Here is a 21,469-nt window from a genome sequence, read left to right as displayed (position 1 = left end):
GACAAGAATGGGGATTTTGGAAACAACAGAATCCTTGCAGTAGTATATTATACACTTTGTGGATTCTGATTATAAAAGCTCATGTCAAATGTTAGAAATGTCCTAGACAACCCCTTTAATGAATTGCCGTATGGAGATAAGGATAGGAGATAGGTTATTTGAGGGGACTGCTTTAGTTTTTTAAGATGACAATAGTTAATACATTTGATAGTAAAGAAAACACAAGTCATAGGTAATATCCCAGTAATGCAGTAATATTTCAGTGTTACATAGACCAGGAATATTTATTCTCAGGATACGGCATACTTATCTGATTGAAGGGGTGTGCCACTTCAAATTCATTGTTTACCCGGCACAGGTCTTTGATTTTATAAGCAGCATTATCTGATATTGCAACTTAATTACATTTATTTGAATAGGATTAAGCATCAGTGACTTTCAATGCCAGTCATCTGATTAGTGGAGATGCTAGTAATTTTGACCTTCATCAGTCTTATATTGATGTACTAATCAAGTGGCTTAGGATAGGCCATTTTGTTTGCATTAAATGGAATTCATCAGCAGGTTTTTGCTATGTAATCTGAAGACAGCATGCTGTAGGGGTTAAAACACAGATTTCAGCAATGCCTCTTATCAAGCTCCATGCTGCTCTCAGTATCAAAAACCTGGTGACAGATTCCCTTTAAGTATGTTTTTACGCTGATGAGCAAAAGGGTAACAATGTTTTGAACTTTCGACTTTCAGGCTCCATATCTCACCATCCACTACTGCTTCAAACTTGAGAGTACCATCATTTTATAGACAATCATCTTGGCTATCTCATACACTAATTTGACAGGCAACTATTTAGCATATGATTAGCTATGCATATTCTTATCATGTCACTGCATTCTTACTGTTTTGCTTCTAAAAATCTACATTTTAATTTTTATTTGTTAGTATTTTGGAAATCCGCCTTTGGTTTTCAACACTGCCTGAAGCCTTCTGGGCATCCTCTCCATCAGATTCATACATGTCTCAACCAAAATCTGATCCCAGGTCTCTTCTACATGTTCCCAAAATTGGTACATACTGGTAGACTCGCTTGGGTATTTATACAGCTTTTTCTTCAACTCTACCCAAAAGTGTTCGATTAGGTTGAGATCTGGGGACTGTGAGGGCCAATCCAGCACCTTTACTTCATTACTATTAAACCATTTTTTCGCCAATCTTGATGTATGCTTCTGGTCGTTGTCCTGCTGGAACACTGTCGTCATTTTCATACCCATAGTACTCGAGTGTACGAAGCAACTTGTCTGGTAGGATACTCACATTTAGCTCAGCATTGAGACCACCGTGAATCCTGGTCAAGTATCCAACACCTTTGGCTGTGAAACAACCCCATATCATCAGGCTTCCTCCACCGAATTTGACAATTCCTTCAACTATTAGATCCCATAACCCCTTTTTCCCTTGTTTCTTCCAGACCCATTTGCACCCATCAGAGCCTAGTCTACTGACTTTTGTCTCATTGCTCCAAATTACCGTTTTCAATCTTCTATTGTCTAGTTTTCATACTTTTTTGCAAACTCGAGCCGACGCTTCTTATGACGATATTGAAGTCAAGGCTTCTTCACTTTTTTTCAGGCCACCATTCCAGACTTGTGTAATGTGTGTCATACGGTGCTTGCGCTGGACGTCTGTGATCTCACTATTACGAAGCATATGAGCCACTTTCACTGACGTGTTTGTCATGCCACAAATGAAAGATCTTGTGATGAGCCGACTTGCTGACTCAGATATTTTGCCACCCCTTGACTTTTTAATGGACTTCATTTCATATTCTTCCAACTGACAACTGACATGGCACTCATATGATGCAGTTTGAAATCATTGAAATTGATGAGCTGGATGATGTTTCTCTTTTCTTGGGAAACCTTCTTCATGGCTGCTCCTCGATTTGAACCAGTGACCTTTCGCTTGGAAATCAACCCAATCACAAACTGATTTTGTGTACAACTACAGGTTGTAATTTATAGTATGCAGAAAGAAAAAGATTTTTCCACCACCAGGATCAAAACAGTGACAATGCAGCGAAATGACAATAATCTGCATAACTAATCATATGCTAAATTGTTGCAAGTCAAATTTATGTATGAGATAACCAAGATGATTGTCTATAAAATGGTGTTAGTCTCACGATGGAAGCAGTAGTGGAGGATGGTGAGATATGGAGCCTGAAAGTCAAAAGTTCATTTGTGCTCGTCACTCACTGTATATTTGAAATGCATAGCCAATAATCTTTTCCCTGACGGAAGATTAAAGCTGATGGACCAGATCCATGCCTGCTTGCTCAAAATCCCAGATATAGAAAAGGTCCAGATGCTTGTTTTGATCAAGATGACTTGGTAAGTCTTAATGCTGATTAAGATGTCTTATTAGCAAGAGTAAGAAAAACAATTTTACCTGAAAATTTTGGATGTGGACACAGATAAAATAAAGTAATTCTGGAGGCAACCTATATTATTTATATAAAATATAATATTTTCATCAATCCATCAGTTATTTATTATACCCCTTCGTTGTTTGCTGTGAAATTTTCTTCATTCTAAAATCTCAGTTTATACATTCTTTATATAGTATTTTGTGCATCACTTTATGTTCTGCATGTAAGTATTTTCTTCTAATATTTAAGTTATCCTTTATCATTTGCATTTGCATATATATGATTACCACATATCATGAAACTTTACTTTCATACAACAAATAAAGATTTGAATAGCTGACTTAAGCAGCCTAGCTGGACACCACAATATTAGAAACATTTTATAGTTCTTTGACATTTAAAAAAAAAAATAATATGTGTGATAATATTTTAAATAACTACTTTTAACTGAGAAATAAGTTTGACTCTTACCTTCTTTGAAAACATAATCGAGACTCTTTATAATAAGGGTTCTATAGTGTTTTCTTCTAATAATATGAATCCTTACATCTGATGATGCATTCATTGTTGAATGCAAAATATAGGGCAACCCATCAGTTCATCTGGTGGAATATGTACTAGGAATTTTGAGTGCATATTCTTAGTGTATTGATAGTATAGCCCACAAATATGCTTTAAATGCCCAATTAGTGTGATTCACACAACTGAAACCCCCAACTAGCAGGAGAATGGAATGGTGGTCATTTTACTGTTTTTGCTGAAGATCAGCTACTGCATTATCTTTATACAGTGCTTGGATTTACTGTAAGGCTGTGTGCCCACGATGCGTTTTTGGTGCATATTTTGGTGCGTATTTGCAGCGCGTAAACGCTCCAGAAATGCATTGCATACCTTATCCCATGACTTCCTATGACATTCTGCAAGTTCTGTGCACATGGTCCGTATTTTTTCTGCGCAGATTTTACTCGCAGAAAAAATACGGACATGACCAATTCTTGTGCGTTTCTACAATGCATTGGAAAAACGCATGGCAAATACGCATGCAAATACGCGTCAAATACGCGTCAAAAACGCATGTAAAAATGCATGCGTTTTTCTGCCAAGGAGATGCAGAAATGCTCAGGAAAATTTCTGCTTCATTTCTGCATCGTGGGCACTAAGTCTAACTCATTTAGTGCAAACACTTCTCCATTGAAGCATATGGTGAATGTGGTGACCAGAAATTAGTAAACAAGAGACAAAAGATCTCCATTATCTTATTTTTTATCAAGAAAATATAATAAAAATGATACATGACATGCAATCTCTTATGTGAGGCTTAGGTAATAGTATTTTCCACAAGAGTGCAATACCTGCCTTTTAGATCTGAACAATATTTACAGGATTTTTTTTTGTTCTTCTCCTCATTACTTATTATAATTGAGTGCCTGGTGTGCTTACAAAATCTTGGTATCCACAGACACTAGGACAGTGAGGAACAATATGGTCTCAATTCATCAAAACCTTTTGGCCAGAAAACTGGTGTAAAAAGCTTTGAAAAGTCACAAAATTTTTGCACAATGTGAGGTTGCATAAAAATTTTGTTTTTTGGTATTTTCACACCATTTTTGCACGGCTCCCAAAAAAGTGAGCAAGGGTTGGGAGAGGTGTGACTGGCTATGGTGACCCCCACTGGTCATGAATTCAGCGTAAAATTGGTGATGAGGCACACATTTAGACACACGCCACTTCATGCCTCACCTGATTCATTAAAAGGTGTGTGCTTCCTAATGAATATGGTACCTCACACGACACCATGCCCCTTCAGCAGTACTTTTTTTACCTATACCTTTATGAATGTGTTAGACCTAAGTAGGATAAGCATTTTGAATATGTTTTTGGGTAGTACATCAATGAACATATTAATAAAATAATGTCACTTTATAATAGTAATACATGGTGGGCCATTTATATGGATACACCTAAATAAAATGGGAATGGTTGGTGATATCAACTTCCTGTTTGTGGCACATTAGTATATGGGAGGGGGAAAACTTTTCCAGATGGGTGGTGACCATGGCGGCCATTTTGAAGTTGGCCATTTTGGATCCAACTTTATTTTTTTCAATGGGAAGAGGGTCATGTGACACATCATACTTATTTAGAATTTCATAAGAAAAACAATGGTGTTCTTGGTTTTAACGTAACTTTATTCTTTCATGAGTTGTTTACAAGTTTATGACCACTTGTAAAATCTGTTCAAAGTGCTGCCCATTGTGTTGGATTGTCAATGCAACCATCTTCTCCCACTCTTGACATACTGATAGCAACGCCGCAGAAGAAATGCTAGCACAGGCTTCCAGTATCCGTTGTTTCAGATGCTGCACATCTCTTATCTTCACAGCATAGACAATTGCCTTCAGATGACCCCAAAGATAAAAGTCTGTCAGATCGGGAGACTTTGGTGGCCATTCAACTGGCCCACGATGACCAATCCACTTTCCAGGAAACTGTTCATATAGGAATGCTCGGACCTGACACCCATAATGTGGTGGTGCACCATCTTGTTGGAAAAACTCAGGGAACGTGCCATCTTCAGTGCATAAAGAGGGCTGCACATCATCATTTAGCAATTTCAGATATCCAGTGGCATTGAGGTTTCCATTGATGAAGAATGGCCCCACTATCTTTGTACCCCATAAACCACATCATACCATCAATTTTTGTGTTCCAACAGTCTTGGAGGGATCTATCCACTGTGGGTTAGTGTCAGACCAATAGCAGTGGTTTTGTTAACTTCACCATTCACAAAAAAGTTTTCCTCATCACTGAACATAATGTTCTGTGTAAACTGAGGGTCCTGTCCCAATTTTTGTTTTGCCCATTCTGCAAATTCAATGCTCCGATCTGGGTCATCCTCGTTGAGATGCTGCAGCAGCCGGATTTTGTAGGGGTGCCATTTGTGAGTAGCTAATATCCGCCGAAGGGATGTTCGACAGATGCCACTCTCCAGTGACATGCGGTGAGTGCTACGCTGTGGGCTCTTAGAACCTATATGTATGACACATAAACTAAATGCAGTATAAAATATAACATTTATTAATGATAATTTAAAAGTACATAATAAAAATAAAAGATGGGGAAAGGAGTCACAAAAAAGAAAGGCCACGGGTCAGTACCAGCCTAAATATGTAACACATGCCCGATCCTTGCACACCTTTCTCACCTTGTTCTGTTACTTTTATATACATCCAATATTGTGGGAAGTATACTAGCACATTGCACTTTACCACTGTTTCACTTTATTATCTGCATATATAACATTTTAAAACTTCATGTGGAGAATTGGTTGATATATTCATATCGTGCATGTTTATCCTAGTATTGCTGATACTTACCTCTGTGGCCTTTCTTTTTTGTGACTCCTTTCCCCATCTTTTATTTTTATTATGTACTTTTAAATTATCATTAATAAATGTTATATTTTATACTGCATTTAGTTTATGTGTCATACATATAGGTTCTATGGCTAAATAGACACATCTACATATATAATTTTTTCTTACACTCCTTTCTAATTGTTGTGGGCTCTTGCTGAATGAAGCTAGGACAGCCACTGATGTTTCTTCATAGGTGATAGTTTTCTTGCGTCCACATTTTGGCAAATCCAACACTGAATCTGTTTCACGAAATTTGGCAAGCAGTTTGTTAACTGTAGCATGGGAGATGGATGGTCTCATAGGGTGTCTTGCATTGAAATCTGCTACAATGACCCGGGTACTGCGTTCACAAGACATCAACACAATTTCTATTCGCTCCTCACGTGTTAACTTCTGCAACATGTCAATGGCTGTAAACAAAGAGAAACTTGTAAATAACTCATGAAAGAATAAAGTTACGTTAAAACCAAGCACACCATTGTTTTTCTTATTTAATTCTCAATAAGTTTAATGTGTCATATGACCCTCTTCCCATTGAAAAAAATAAAGTTGGATCCAAAATGGCCAACTTCAAAATGGCCGCCATGGTCACCACCCATCTGGAAAAGTTTCCCCCCTCCCATATACTAATGTGCCACAAACAAGAAGATGATATCACCAACCATTCCCATTTTATTTAGGTGTATCCATATAAATGGCCCACCCTGTAGTTACATGTTCATAATTAATTATGACTGCATGTGCAGACCATCAACTTAAAAGAGCTACCACAAACAAGCTTGGCACTAGCCTCTCTATCCAGAATGTTCATTAGGGCTTCTTGATGTTTTTACTTTAATCCCTATACAAAGATTGGGCCTTTGACGCCTGGTTATTGGAGTGCCCTCCATGTAATTCTGGTGCCAGATGTATTACATAGTCAGCACCTAAGTGCAACTGCTGTGATCTGAGCTGAATTTTTAATGCAGCAGTTTAATCCTGTAGATGCAATAGTGACAGCTGATCATTTTGAAATACAATCTAAAGAACTTTCGTGTAGTTTTGAAGAACATAGGTACAGGCGTAGACAAATTCGACTGGGATATCGTAGAGCGAAAAAGACTCCCAGAAATGTCTTATTAAATAAAAATCTACCCAAGACTCTTCCTCTGACAAACAGATAGGCTTCATAACAACTTATCATAATTCATTGGAGACATTAACCTGATCTCAAAAAAACACTGGATTGTTTTACATATTCTGATGCCATAATGTCACGATACCTCTGTTATAGTTACCTAATGGTTACAATTGTTTGCATATATATATCTAGTACCTTGCCACGTCCCCAGTCTTATAAAAACATTTTCTGAATTTTAATCCTATTTTATTGTTATTTATTATTCAATAAAAATACATTTTATTTTCTTGCTGCTCTCACTTCTTTAGTCTTGAGAGCCACATTCTCTTGGGCTGGGTTTAGTTATGCCCAACTAAAAGAGTAAGCAAGCAACTTAGATGGTCTAGCATACACCCAGTTAAAGGTGTTCTCTGGCCTTAGGCTACGAGTCTGCAGTCACTCTATGTGACTGCAGACTTGTGATTCCACACACTGTGTGCTTTGAGGGTTCTCTGGTACCGATGGTGGGAGTGGTGGGAGCGTGACCGCAGGTATGCGATTTGAATATATGGGGTCAGTTACCCACTATATGGGTGCATCCTCATTCAGTGCAAGTATATTGAGAGAGGCGATACACAGTCTACTCTGAATGCGGCCGGAAGTATGCAAATTGTATACTTGCAGCAACATGACCTCCCGATGCCGGCACCAGAGAATGTTCACATAGAGTGACTCTAGACATGTAGCCTAAAACTGGACACCCCCTTTAATCATATATAAGTGCCCCAACAGCTGTATGCAATACAATAACTGTAAGGAAAAAAGTGTGACATGCGGAATGAATTAGGTAGCTGTGCACCTCTATTGATTACTGAACCAATTCTGTCATAGAACATTTATTTACTTAGTTAAAAAATATTATTAGTCATGACCGGATGGATGCCCAGCATAAGGGGAGATATGAACCAAATCTTTAAAGGGAATCTGTCACCAGGTTTTTGCTATGTAATCTGAGAGCAGAGGCTGAGACCCTGATTCCAATGATGTGTTACTTAATGGGCTATGTGTTGCTGTCATTACAATTAGTGTTCTATCAACAGGAGATTATCATTAAAGGAGTAGGTATCTAGTGCCTACAAATCAACTGCTCTATGTATCCCCTGCAGCACCACTAATTATCAGCTTTCTGTTAATGTACGGTGTACACAGAAAACTGTCAATCAAAGGTGTGGTTGAGGTTATACAGGTCTCAGCATTCCTACAATGCTAGATCTGCAGCAGAAAACACAGTAATTGTATCAAAATGACAGCATGCAGACCAGTAAGTGACAGGTTGCTAGAATCATTGTCTCAGCCCCTACATCTCAGATTACATAGCAAAAATCCAGGTGACAGATTCCCTTTAACCCCTTAATAACATTTGACGTACTAATACGCGTCTGTGCCCTGGGACTTAAGAGCCAGACCCGTATTAGTACGTCATGGCGATCGCGCGCGCACACAGGCTGTGCGGGCGCGATCGCTGCCGGGTGTCAGCTGATTGTCACAGCTGACACCCGGTACTATGTGCAGGGAGCGGTCCTGCACCGCTCCCAGCACATTAACCCCCGCTATGCTGCGATCAAAGTCGATCAAAATCGATCGCGGCATTGCGGGGGCAAGGGGAGGTGATCGGCGATACTCACCTCCTCTTTCGGCTTCCAGCGCAGACTGCAGCGGCTTCCCGGGTGTTGCCATGACGACCCGATGTCGTCATGACAACATCCGGGTCACCAGAGAGCAGGAAGATTGCTTGGACATGCGCAGTGCATCTCCAAGCAATCTTAACACTGTGCACTTCTGACAGCCTGCATGGCATAGGGATGGTGCTCCATTCCTATGCCATGCAGGCGATCAGAAAAAAAAAAGTGAAAGTCCCAGAGTGGGACAAAGTAATAAGGTGTACAAACTGTCTGAAAGTGGAAAAAATAAAAAAAAAAATGTGCAAAAATATTATAAAAAAATTAAAAAAATAATACACCAAAAATAAAAATATAATGTACCCATCAATAAATATTATTATAAAAAAAATAAAAAAAAAACAATAAAAGTACACATATTTGGTATCGCCGCGTCCGGAACAGCCTGACCTATAAAACTGTCCCACTAGTTAACCCCTTCAGTGAACACGGTAAAAAAAAAAAAACGCAGCAAAAAACAATGCTTTATCACCATACCGCCAAACAAAAAGTGGAATAACACGCGATCAAAAAGACGCATATAAATAAAAATGATACCGCTGAAAACGTCATCTCGTCCCACAAAAAACAAGCTGCCATACAGCTCCATCAGCCGAAAAATAAAAAAGTTTCAGCTCTCAGAATAAAGCGATGCTAAAAAATATTTTTTTCTATAAAATAGCTTTTATTGTGTATAAGCGCCAAAACATAGAAAAATTATACAAATGTGGTACCGCTGTAAATGTACTGACCCGAAGAATAAAGCTACCTCATCAATTTTACCACACGCGGAACAGAATAAAAAAAAAAAAAAAAAAAAAATTCCTGAATTGTTGGTTTATGTTTATTCTGCCTCCCAAAAATCGGAATAGAAAGCGATCAAAAAATGTCACGTGCCTGAAAATGGCACCAATAACAACGTCATGTCATCCCGCAAAAAACGAGCCATCACATGACTGTCTGACAAAATCTGGAAAAATTATAGCTCTCAAAATATGGCGATGCAAAAACTAGATTTTACAAAAAATGCGTCTTTTAGTGTGTGACAGCTGTCAGTCATAAAAACCCCATATGATTCTGGCATTGCTGTAATCACACCGACCCGAAGAATAAATCGTCTAATCACTTATACCGCACAAGGAACGGCGTCAAAAATAAGCTCTTGGGTTAGGATTGGGCTAGGGTTAGGGCTGGGTTTGGGACTAGGGTTGTGCTGGGACTAGGGTTGTGCTGGGACTAGGGTTGTGCTGGGGCTAGGGTTGTTCTGGGGCTAGGGTTGTGCTGGGGCTAGGGTTGTGCTGGGGCTAGGGTTGTGCTAGGGCTAGGGTTGTGCTAGGGCTAGGGCTGGGGTTGGGATTTTTTTCAAAAGTAAGAAAAAAAGATGACGATATGGTGACTAGTGTTGAGAGCAAGTGCTCGCTACTTGAGTTTGCATCGGGTGCTCTGGTATGCATTGAGTATCGTGGGTATTTGAGTGACATGCTCGAGTCTCTGCCCCATATGCTTCGCGGCCAAAAAACTTTACGGGGATTGCCTGCCATGCACGAGCGATCCCCGCATGTTTTTTTTTGGGTGCCTAATAACTGTGAAACATGCGGAGCAGGGACTCGAGCATGTCACTCAAGCACACGCTGTACATGGTGCATACCTGAGTACCCGATGCAAACTCAAGTAGCGAGCACTTGCGCTCAAGAATAATGACAACTTATTCAATATGATGATCTAATGTAAACAAATTCTGTGCCGTACCTCTGGGTTCAAAATGTTCACTATACACCTTAATAAAATCCTTGAGGGGTATAGTTTCCAAAATGGGGACACTTGTGGGGGAGCTCCACTGTTTAGGCACATCACGGGCTCTCCAAACGCGACATGGTGTCCGCTAACAAATTGAATGGAAAATCGGCTCAAATTGTTAGCGGACGCCATGTTGCGTTTGGAGAGCCCCTGTGTGCCCAAACATTGGAGCTCCCCCACAAGTGACCCCATTTTGGAAACTAGACCCCCCAAGGCACCTATCTAGATGCATAGTAAGCACTTGGAACCCCCAGGTGCTTCACAAATTGATTTGTAAAAATGAAAAAGTGAAAAAAAAAACACTTTTTCATTTTTAAGAATCAATTTGTGAAGCACCTGGGGTTCCAAGTGCTCACTATGCATCTAGAAAGGTGCCTTGGGGGGTCTAGTTTCCAAAATGGTGTCACTTGTGGGGGAGCTCCAATGTTTGGGCACACAGGGACTCTCTAAATGCAACATGGTATCCGCTAACAAATTGAATGGAAAATCGGCTCAAATTGTTAGCGGACACCACATTGCGTTTGGAGAGCCCCTCTGTGCCCAAACTTTGGAGCTCCCCCACAAGTGACCCCATTTTGGAAACTAGACCCCCCAAGGCACCTATCTAGATCTAGATGCATAGTAAGCACTTGGAACCCCCAGGTGCTTCACAAATTGATTCGTAAAAATGAAAAAGTGAAAAAAATAAACAATTTTTCATTTTTATGAATCAATTTGTGAAGCACCTGGGGTTCCAAGTGCTCACTATGCATCTAGAAAGGTGCCTTGGGGGGTCTAGTTTCCAAAATGGGGTCACTTGTGGGGGAGCTCCAATGTTTGGGCACACAGGGACTCTCCAAATGCAACATGATATCCGCTAACAAATTGTCGGCTCAAATTGTTAGCGGATATCATGTTGCATTTGGAGAGTCCCTGTGTGCCCAAACATTGGAGCTCCCCCACAAGTGACCCCATTTTGGAAACTAGACCCCCAAGGCACCTATCTAGATGCATAGTGAGCACTTGGAACCCCAGGTGCTTCACAAATTGATTCGTAAAAATGAAAAAGTGTTTTTTTTTCACTTTTTCATTATTACGAATCAATTTGTGAAGCACCTAGGGGTTCCAAGTGCTCACTATGCATCTAGAAAGGTGCCTTGGGGGGTCTAGTTTACAAAATGGGGTCACTTGTGGGGGAGCTCCAAAGTTTGGGCACAGAGGGGCTCTCCAAACGCAATGTGGTGTCCGCTAACAATTTGAGCCGATTTTCCATTCAATTTGTTAGCGGATACCATGTTGCATTTAGAGAGTCCCTGTGTGCCCAAACATTGGAGCTCCCGCACAATTGACCCCATTTTGGAAACTAGACCCCCCAAGGCACCTATCTAGATGCATAGTGAGCACTTGGAACCCCTAGGTGCTTCACAAATTGATTCGTAAAAATGAAAAAGTGTTTTTTTTTTCACTTTTTAATTTTTACGAATCAATTTCTGAAGCACCTGGGGGTTCCAAGTGCTCACTATGCATCTAGAAAGGTGCCTTGGGGGGTCTAGTTTCCAAAATGGGGTCATTTGTGGGGGAGCTCCAAAGTTTGGGCACACAGGGGCTCTCCAAACAGAACATGGTGTCCGCTAATTATTCAAGCAAATTTTACAATCAAAAAGTCAAATGGCGCTCCTTCCCTTCCGAGCCCTGCCGTGCGCCCAAACAGTGTTTCTTCCCCAAATATTGGGTATCTGCGTGCCCAGGGGAAATTGCACAACAAATTTTGGGGTCCATTTTTTCTTGTTACCCCTGTGAAAATAAAAAAAATTGGGTCTAAAGTAACATTTTTGTGAAAAAAGTTAAATGTTCATTTTTTTCTTCCACATTCAAAAAATTCCTGTGAAGCACCTGAAGGGTTAATAAAGTTCCTGAATGTGGTTTTGAGCACCTTGAGGGGTGCAGTTTTTAGAATGGTGTCACTTTTGGGTATTTTCTGTCATAAAGACCTCTCAAAGTGACTTCAAATGTGATGTGGTCCCTAAAAAAATGGTTTTATAAATTTTGTTGGAAAAATGAGAAATCGCTGGTCAACTTTTAACCCTTATAGCTCCCTAACAAAAAAAAAATTTTGGTTCCAAAATTGTGCTGATGTAAAGTAGACATGTGGGAAATGTTATTTATTAACTCTTTTGTGTGACATATCGCTCTGATTTCAGGGCTTAAAAATTCAAATTTTGAAAATCGCAAAATTTTCAAAATTTTCGCCAAATTTCCGTTTTTTTCACAAATAAACGCAAGTGATATCGAAGAAATTTTTCCACAATCATGAAGTACAATATGTCACGAAAAAACAATCTCAGAATCAGGGGGATCCGTTGAAGCGTTCCAGAGTAATTACCTCATAAAGTGACAGTGGTCAGAATTGTAAAAATTGGCCCGGTCATTAACGTGCAAACCACCCGCGGGGCTTAAGGGGTTAATAAGGTGTATTTGGAAAATTTATATTAAGGTATATACGATTAAATATAATTTTGTAATATTCTCATAGCTACATTTAATAAAAAATAAAATGTTTTATTTTTCACAACACTTAGATTTCATTAAAATGCTAACTACTCTATAGAACAGATACTACTCTACAGAACTTTATAGAACATTGGTGTTTTTTGTTCTGTAAATTGTTGTGTGAAAGTATGATATCTCTTTCATGTAGCACTTGTGCATTTTGTTCTTTTATGTATTTTTTGAGTTAATTTTTTTTTTTTAGTATTTTGAGTGTTTGCCCTGAGTAAATTGTTCCACTCCTCTAACTGCTTGCTAACTGCATGATAAATCAATGTGTTTGTCTTTCTTTATGCTTCCTTTTTGTTCTACATTCTGCCTTGCCTATAAATGATAGGATGAGCCTTTATGCACAGTGAATGCTGCTCCTTCAGTGATGACTTCTCCTATCTTCATTTTACTGCAAGTATTGGGGAATTATGTGATAGATTTTACAATAACTTCCAAGTATATGACAATTAGAGATTAGTACATTTCTGGGTTGATATCCCTGTCTGTTATCAATTTATACTACTCCATATAAGACATTCTATAAAGACTGATTCACATTATAGCTTATACTGTCTTAAGAGGGGGAAATATATATCTGTACTCGGACACCTGCAGATGAAATAAACTGCAACCCAGCAGGTTTTGTATCATTTGTGTAACTAGCGTACAGTAATTTACAATATACATTACATATACCTCCAATGAGTAGAGTGTTTGGGGCCAAACACATTACAAAGACGCATTCTAGAAATTTTATACATATGATTAAATCATTTTTGTGTTATTTTTTCTTGGCACACAGAGATGCATTATCTTTTCTTACAGCAGTGTAATTTGTGGTGTCATCAGTCACTAGTAGAGCTGAGAACAGCGCTGCCATCCTCGGGGGACACCGGTTGATTCATTTGCTTTACCTCGTTTCCATGTATCTGGCCATCCAACTTTCTTTCCCTCCAGAGTGGCAGTGATACACTGGGGAAAAACTGATTTGAGAACAGATTTCATTATTTGAAATGGGATCATTCACATTCATCCAGGGCTACAATGTTACATTTTTTAATCCAGCTCATCCATTTTGCAGTAGAAACTGGTGAAAAATTGGGATAACATCTGATGCTGTTTTGACATCACTTGTAATCAGTTAAGGTACAAAAATAAAAAATGATATGGATGGCCCAGATATATACAAACACAGTAGTAGCTGAAAGAGATAACACACAGGTGGTTATAAATGGCTTACATAGCTGTGTGTGACTAATCTTACCTGTTCCTGCTATAATGCAGGCGATATACAGTGCCTACAAGTAGTATTCAACCCCCTGCAGATTTAGCTGGTTGACACATGCGGAATTAACTTGGCATTGTGACATTTGTACTGTAGATCAGCCTGGAAGTGGGAAATGCACTGCACCAAATTTTTTTTTTTTTTTTTTAAAACGTAAAAGTTAATTCAGAGTGTCATTTATCATTCAACCCCTCAAACCACAAGAATTCTGTTTGGTCCCCCTAAAGTATTAAGAAGCAGTTCAGGCACCAAGAATAATGAGCTTCACATGTGTGGATTAAAGATCTCTTTTGCCAGCCTTTTCTGACTATTTAAGACCCTCCCCAAACTTGTGAACAGCACTCAGACATGGTCAACATGGGAAAGACAAAGGAGCATTCCAAGGCCATCAGAGACAAGATCGTGGAGGGTCACAAGGCTGGCAAGGGGTACAAAACCCTTTCCAAGGAGTTGGGCCTACCTGTCTCCACTGTTGGGAGCATCATCCGTAAGTGGAAGGCTTATGGAACTACTGTTAGCCTTCCACGGCCAGGACAGCCTTTGAAAGTGTCCTCCCGTGCTGAGGCCAGGCTTGTCAGAAGAGTCAAGGCTAACCCAAGGACAACAAGGAAGGAGCTCCGGGAAGATCTCATGGCAGTGGGGACATTGGTTTCAGTCAATACCATAAGTAACGTACTCCACCGCAATGGTCTCCGTTCCAGACGAGCCCGTAAGGTACCTTTACTTTCAAAGCGTCATGTCAAGGCTCGTCTACAGTTTGCTCATGATCACTTGGAGGACTCTGAGATAGACTGGTTCAAGGTTCTATAGTCTGATGAGACCAAGATCGAGATCTTTGGTGCCAACCACACACGTGACGTTTGGAGTCTGGATGGCACTGCATACGACCCCATGAATACCATCCCTACAGTCAAGCATGGTGGTGGCAGCATCATGCTGTGGGGCTGTTTCTCTGCCAAGGGGCCTGGCCATCTGGTCCGCATCCATGGGAAGATGGATAGCACGGCCTACCTGGAGATTTTGGCCAAGAACCTCCGCTCCTCCATCAAGGATCTTAAGATGGGTCGTAATTTCATCTTCCAACAAGACAACGACCCAAAGCACACAGCCAAGAAAACCAAGGCCTGGTTCAATAGGGAAAAAGTCAAGGTGTTGGAGTGACCTAGTCAGTCTCCTGACCTTAACCCAATTGAAAACTTGTGGAAGGAGCTCAAGAATAAAGTCCACATGAGACACCCAAAGAATCTAGATAACTTGGAGAAGATCTGCATGGAGGAGTGGGCCAAGATAACTCCACAGACCTGTGCCGGCCTGATCAGGTCTTATAAAAGACGATTATTAGCTGTAATTGCAAACAAGGGTTATTCCACAAAATATTAAACATAGGGGTTGTATAATAATTGACCCACACTTTTATGTTTAAAATTTAATAAAATTCAACTGAGCAACATAACTTTTTGGTTTGTAAGATTTATGCTTCTGTTCATAAAACCTACTCTCGTTTGCAGTTTGAAGGCTCTAACTTATTTGCTTCTTATCAAACCAGCTAAATCTGCAGGGGGTTGAATACTACTTGTAGGCAATGTAAATCTGCAACATACCGTATTTTGCGGATTATAAGATGCACAGGACTATAAGACGCACCCCAAATTTTGGGGTGGAAAATAGTAATAAAATTTTTTAAATAAAATTGGCGTGCGTCTTATAATTCGTTTTAACGGTAGCTTTCCATGGGGGTCAAAGGAGGCAGGGTCGCTGCTTCAAGATATCAGCCCTCACACGTTGCATGTCAATTTCTGTAGTGGACACGCTAGTCTCCGCTGCAGATTTTGACCAATTGAAGTGTCATTATATGCGGTGGATTCACATTTACCGACAACAAAAGTACGGCATTAGAACACCGCATTTTGGACGCAACATTAATACGTTGTGTCTAAAGCGCTGATGAGTGCTGATCGGGGGATGTAGTGGCTAACGAACCAACTGGAGATGTTAATTATGGCCAGGGAAAATGTTTGCCTAGTGGCACATTCCCAGGCTAAAAAAACAGCTCACAGCAGTCGCATAAATTACGTGAATAGAAATGCTAATGAAGACTTGATGAATGGGACTAGCTGACACCCAGTTCTTTTGTTTGGTGATGTCAAGGTGCCAATCAGACCTTTTCATGACCAAACAAAGTAAAGAAACAGACAGACACAGTGTAAACACTTTATTTGAAATACAACAGACCCATTCTTTCATCATTTAAATTAACCAATATACTCACCCCAGTTCTTATGGTAATCCAAGGTCTTAAGCAATGTTCCACCAACTTTATTTAGCTCCAAAAATCATTCATTGATGCTTAAAAAAACACATGAAAAACATGTCAAAAACGCATGTAAAAACCGCATGTGTTTTTCTGGCAAGGAGAGAGACAAAAAATGCTCAGGAGAATGTCTGATTCAAATCTGCATCATGGGCACTTAGCCTCAATGTGGCACTCACCAATAATTTAAAATTCTTTAACTATATTCCAATTGCATTAAAACATAGTGAAGAAGCATTTGGATGCAACACATATGGACAACAGTCATTTTGTGCTTAAAATGAGCTTCTTCCTAGTCCAGGGACAGAAGATCAAGAAAAACTGGGTTTTTAAGTGTGAAACGGCTGTTGCCCATTTGCGGTATTTTCATATGCATCCTCGCTATATTTTAATGGAACTGGAATGATTTTAATTATTAGTGAGTTCCGTATTTATCTTTTTTTCCTGGAATAATCTATTGTAATAAACTGGACTATACATCGTTCTGATGCTACACATCACCAAGCTGTGAACCTGGAATTGGGAAATTATGAGCTGAGATCGCCAGTACCAATCTTGATTGACTACTATACTGTACTTTTATACATATAATATAATCCAAAAGTGTTATACCACCAGATGGAGACATGTAATTTCTACTTAAAATCATATAATATGTTTATTTTACATCAATGTACATTTAATATATGTACTTTACAATAGTATAATACATAGTTTTGTATATTAACTAGTGTTGAGCCACCCCCGTAGTGTTCGAGTTCGGTTCGGTTCGTCGAACACCCGTGTGTTCGCCGAACTGTTCGTCGAACTGTTCGTCGAACACCTTCGAACACCGTTAAAACCAATGGCAGGCAAACAAAAACACATAGAAACACATAGAAAACACCTTCAAAGGTGTCCAAAAGCTGACAAACTGCTCAGAAGACACAACTAACACATGGAAAAGTGACAAGTACATATAGTCATGCGAAAAGAAAAGAGGTGGAGGAGTAAAAGGAGGGGGAGACACAGATATAGGCATGTCATGCCCTTCTAAAATCCAAAAAGTGAGAAGCCGAGACGGCCAGTCCGCTCCTGCCCGTGCCACCTCCGTGTCGCCGGGTTTGTGCCAGAGCCGCGGTGAACCCTGACGGCCAGCCCCCCTCTCCCAATACTGGTGCCTGTCCGCTGGTGGGTCGAGAGAGCCCCCCTGTGGTGGAGGCAGCTCTAAGCTTTTTAATTTAAATTGTCCCTCTAATTTGAATGAATACACTTTAAATCCATTTACAAGGATCTATTGGAGGGCAAGTCTCATGCCAGCAGCCGCGTAATTCCAGCTCCAGTAGCGTCCACTAAAGCTGCTGCAGTTAAAAAGCTTTTATAAGGATCGAGCTCGGCTGTCCACCGCAAGGCATCCTAGTGCCAGTCCCAGCCCCTATGCCTTGGGGTGCCTCCTGATGCTCTTCACTAAGTATCCCGTGGTCCCGAAGCATTTCCTTTGAAAAAATTAAGTGTCCAAACTACAGGTGGTGTAGCTTGCTTAACAGCCGGGATAATCCGCTGACTAGCAGACACTGCTACTAGGCACAAAGTATTTCCTGGGCTAGATGCAGTTAAAAATTTGTAAGTAGATACTCTCGTTGGATGCTGAGAAAGCATTCCATAGAGTCTCCTGGCACGCCATATATGATTCTCTTAAAAAGCTTGGGGTAGGGGTCTAGGGGACCCTTTTATAGCCAAAATCACGGCCCTGTATCACAATACGTCACCTAGGCTGAAGATAAATGGAACGGTAGCACCGAGGGCTCGGTTGCTACAGACGTATTGCACCTCACCCAGAGGTGTGATATCTCACTCTCAGATAAGGATGGAGTGTGGATCAGGACCCAACACCTGCATGCATTACACCACATTGCCGTGGGGCAGGGCGACCAATATGCCCCTGAGATGGGCACGACAGTCCCTGTCCCTGGCTGGAGTGGGGGGAGGGAACACTGAGGAAGGGGAACCCTGCAGTGCAGGAGCAGGGAGGAAGCAGTTCCTGGGTGCATTGAGAAGGGAGTATAAAAGGTGGGCACCATCTTAGTTCAGTGCAGAGAAGTCTGAGCAGAAGTGGCAGGGAGCAGGGGCTCTGCATGAGCTCTGCTCCGGAGGCGGGCCTAGTAACAGAGGCCCAGGCCTGCAAGAGGGAGAAGGAAGGAAGAGGAGCGGAGAAGGCTCCAGGAACGAGGAATGAAGGGATCCCAGGGGTGCGAACGGGCGAGTCGCCACCGCACGCCCGAATCCACCTGCGTGGAGGGGTCAGGCCAAAGGGGGAGACCGGTCCCCGAACTAGTGGAGGCAGGAAACGACCCTCAGCTAGAAACCGGAGGCTCTGACATTTTATGTGGCGCAGCCCCTTGCTCCACCCGCTAGGAAGGCACCACATAGGGTCAGGGAAACTGGCGCCAAGTTTACCAAGAGGAGGCCCGAGGCAGCCGGACAGAAGTGTTGGTAAGAAAGGCCAGACAAAGGACACACAAAGGGGGTCCTGTGAAGCGCTCCAAAGTTATCTGGGAGTTGTCTGAGCCCCTCACCTGGTGAGCACAGTACGACGTGGGCAGCCATTACCTGCAGACGTGGTCTGGATAATAAGAACTGTGAGTAAAGGCCCTGAACTGCATCACTGACTCCGTGTCGTTACTGCTGCTGCCCTGCACCATCACCCCCATCCTCCGCATACACTGCCCTGAGGCTATACTCCTCCCGTGGGGAGTTATGCTACGCTCTGCTGCACCCACAACACCAGCCTTAGCGGTCTGCCCTGTAGCGGCGGTTCACTCTGACCGCAATCCACGGGTGGCGTAGTCGGACATTTAAACATCAAAACCACATAAATAGTTCCGCCACTGGTTTGACCGCCCTGAGCCACGGAACCGGATCGCCGCCACGAAGACTACAACCACCAGCATCCACCAAAAAGGGTCCGGCTCCGGGTGTCCCAAGGCCCAGGGGGTGCGTCAGAACATTTTCATCACCTTTCACAATCACCAATGGGACAAGGCAGGGATGTCCTCTGTCCCCTCTCTTATACATCCTAGTGACGGAGCACCTGCTCTCATCAATTCGCCATAACCCCAATATTAGGTGGATTGAGGTGGGAGGCACCGAGTACAAGTGCTCTCTATTTGCTGATGATGTCCTAGTATATATCACTCAATCACATATATCCATCCCTGCTGTTATGGCTGAAATAGATCACTTTGTTACATGGTAAAATTTTAAAATCAATGCAGCGAAGTCTGAGGCCCTCGATGTCTCCCTCCCTAAATCCATATAGGATTCCATCCAGTCCAACTTTCCCTTTGCCTGGCCCTCACAGGGTATCAAATACTTAGGAATTCCTATTCATAGAGACCTCTCCCATCTATGTTATCTTAATTTTGGGCCCTTTATTGAACAATTCCATACAGACCACGGTTGGCAAGTTAGAACTGTAAGATTCACTACGTGAACCACTGGTGTTTTGTGGAAAAGCACATGTACACCGCGTTCCAAATTATTATGCAAAAAGTGTTTAGGAGTGATAAGGGAAGAATTTGTTTGTTTGTCAGTTAAACTCATTGATGGTGATGTGTGTCAGGGCTCTTTATATCACTTTAAGCAATTGCAGACACCTGTGCTAATTAGTTTGGCAGGTGTGTCCAATGAAAGGCAAGACTACTTAAGAAGGCTCTCTCACATTATTAAGCAGCCTACATTTTCTGCCAAAATGGGAAAGAAAAAGGATGTGTCGGCTGCTGAGAAGCAACAAATTGTGGAGTGTTTAGGTCAAGGCATGACTACAATCAACATTGTGCGATGATCAGGATGAAGTGTCTTGGCAATCAAGAAGTATGTAGCTGATTCACAGTACACACGTGTGCGTGCTGATAAGGGCAAATTGAGGACTCTTTCCTACAGGCAATTACGTCAGGTTGAAAGAGCAGCGGCAAAAAAGCCTTGTCATAGCAGCAGACAAGTTTTTGAAGCTGCTTGTGCCTCCAACGTCCCCCGAACAACAAGATGCAGGGTCCTTCAGAGGTTTGCAGCTGTGCATACGCCATCCTGTCGACCTCCTCTATCCACTTCACACAAGCAGAAACGGCTCCAGTGGGCCAAACATTACATGAAGACTGATTTCAAAACTGTTTTGTTTCACGGATGAGTGCCGTGCAGCGCTCGATGGTCCAGATGAATGGAGTGGAGGATGGCTGGTTGATGGACACCCCACGCAAACACGGCTACAGCGCCAACAAGGAGGAGGTGGAGTAATGTTTTGGGCTGGAATCATGGGGAGAGAGATTGTCGGCCCCTTTAGGATCCCTGAAGGCGCTAAAGATGAACTCCATAATGTATGTGGATTTTCTCAAACAGCACTTCCTGCCATTGTTCAAGAAGAAGAACCGTGTATTTCACAGCAAGATCATTTTTCTGCATGATAATGCACCATCTCATGCTGCACATAAAACATCTTCATCTCTGGCTGATATGGGCATAAAAGGGGACAAACTTATGGTGTGACCCCCATGCTCCCCTGACCTCTACCCCATTCAGAACCTTTGGAGCATCATTAAAAGGAGTGTCTATGATGGCGGGAGGCAGTTCACATCTAAGCAACAGCTCTGGGAGGGTATTCTGTCCTCATGCAAAACAATTGAAGCAGAAACCATTCAAAACCTGACAAATTCAATGGACGAGAGAGTTCAGAAGCTCCTTTCGAACAAGGGGTCCTATGTGAAAATGTAACATCACCTAGAATAAAGTTTTGAGTTGAAAACTGTTTGATTTCAGTTTCTAACAACCTGCTAATGCTTATAATTTCAAAAATGACCATTTTTTTGGTCTTTATTAAAATGAAAAGGTTGATCGAAAAGTTTGGGGGATCTAAGAGTGTGGCA

The 21,469-nt window shown here is 41.4% G+C and overlaps 1 protein-coding gene across 7 annotated transcripts in view; it reads left to right on the top strand.

Moving 5' to 3' along the window:
- The window catches only part of CACNA2D1 (calcium voltage-gated channel auxiliary subunit alpha2delta 1), a 1,188,449-nt gene that overhangs the window by 1,150,584 nt on the left and 16,396 nt on the right, over nt 1–21,469 (top strand). For all 7 annotated transcript variants that reach the window (XM_073652315.1, XM_073652320.1, XM_073652318.1 and 4 more), the window contains one exon: nt 2,305–2,387. In XM_073652315.1, coding sequence (XP_073508416.1) covers nt 2,305–2,387 — 83 coding nt within the window. The remainder of the gene's footprint in view (nt 1–2,304; nt 2,388–21,469) is intronic.

This window comes from Phyllobates terribilis, unplaced genomic scaffold (genome assembly GCF_046119375.1).
Source record: "Phyllobates terribilis strain yellow unplaced genomic scaffold, ASM4611937v1 Scaffold_11__3_contigs__length_659146591, whole genome shotgun sequence".
Classification (NCBI taxonomy): Eukaryota; Metazoa; Chordata; class Amphibia; order Anura; family Dendrobatidae; genus Phyllobates; species Phyllobates terribilis.
This window is presented reverse-complemented; position numbering and strand designations above follow the sequence as displayed.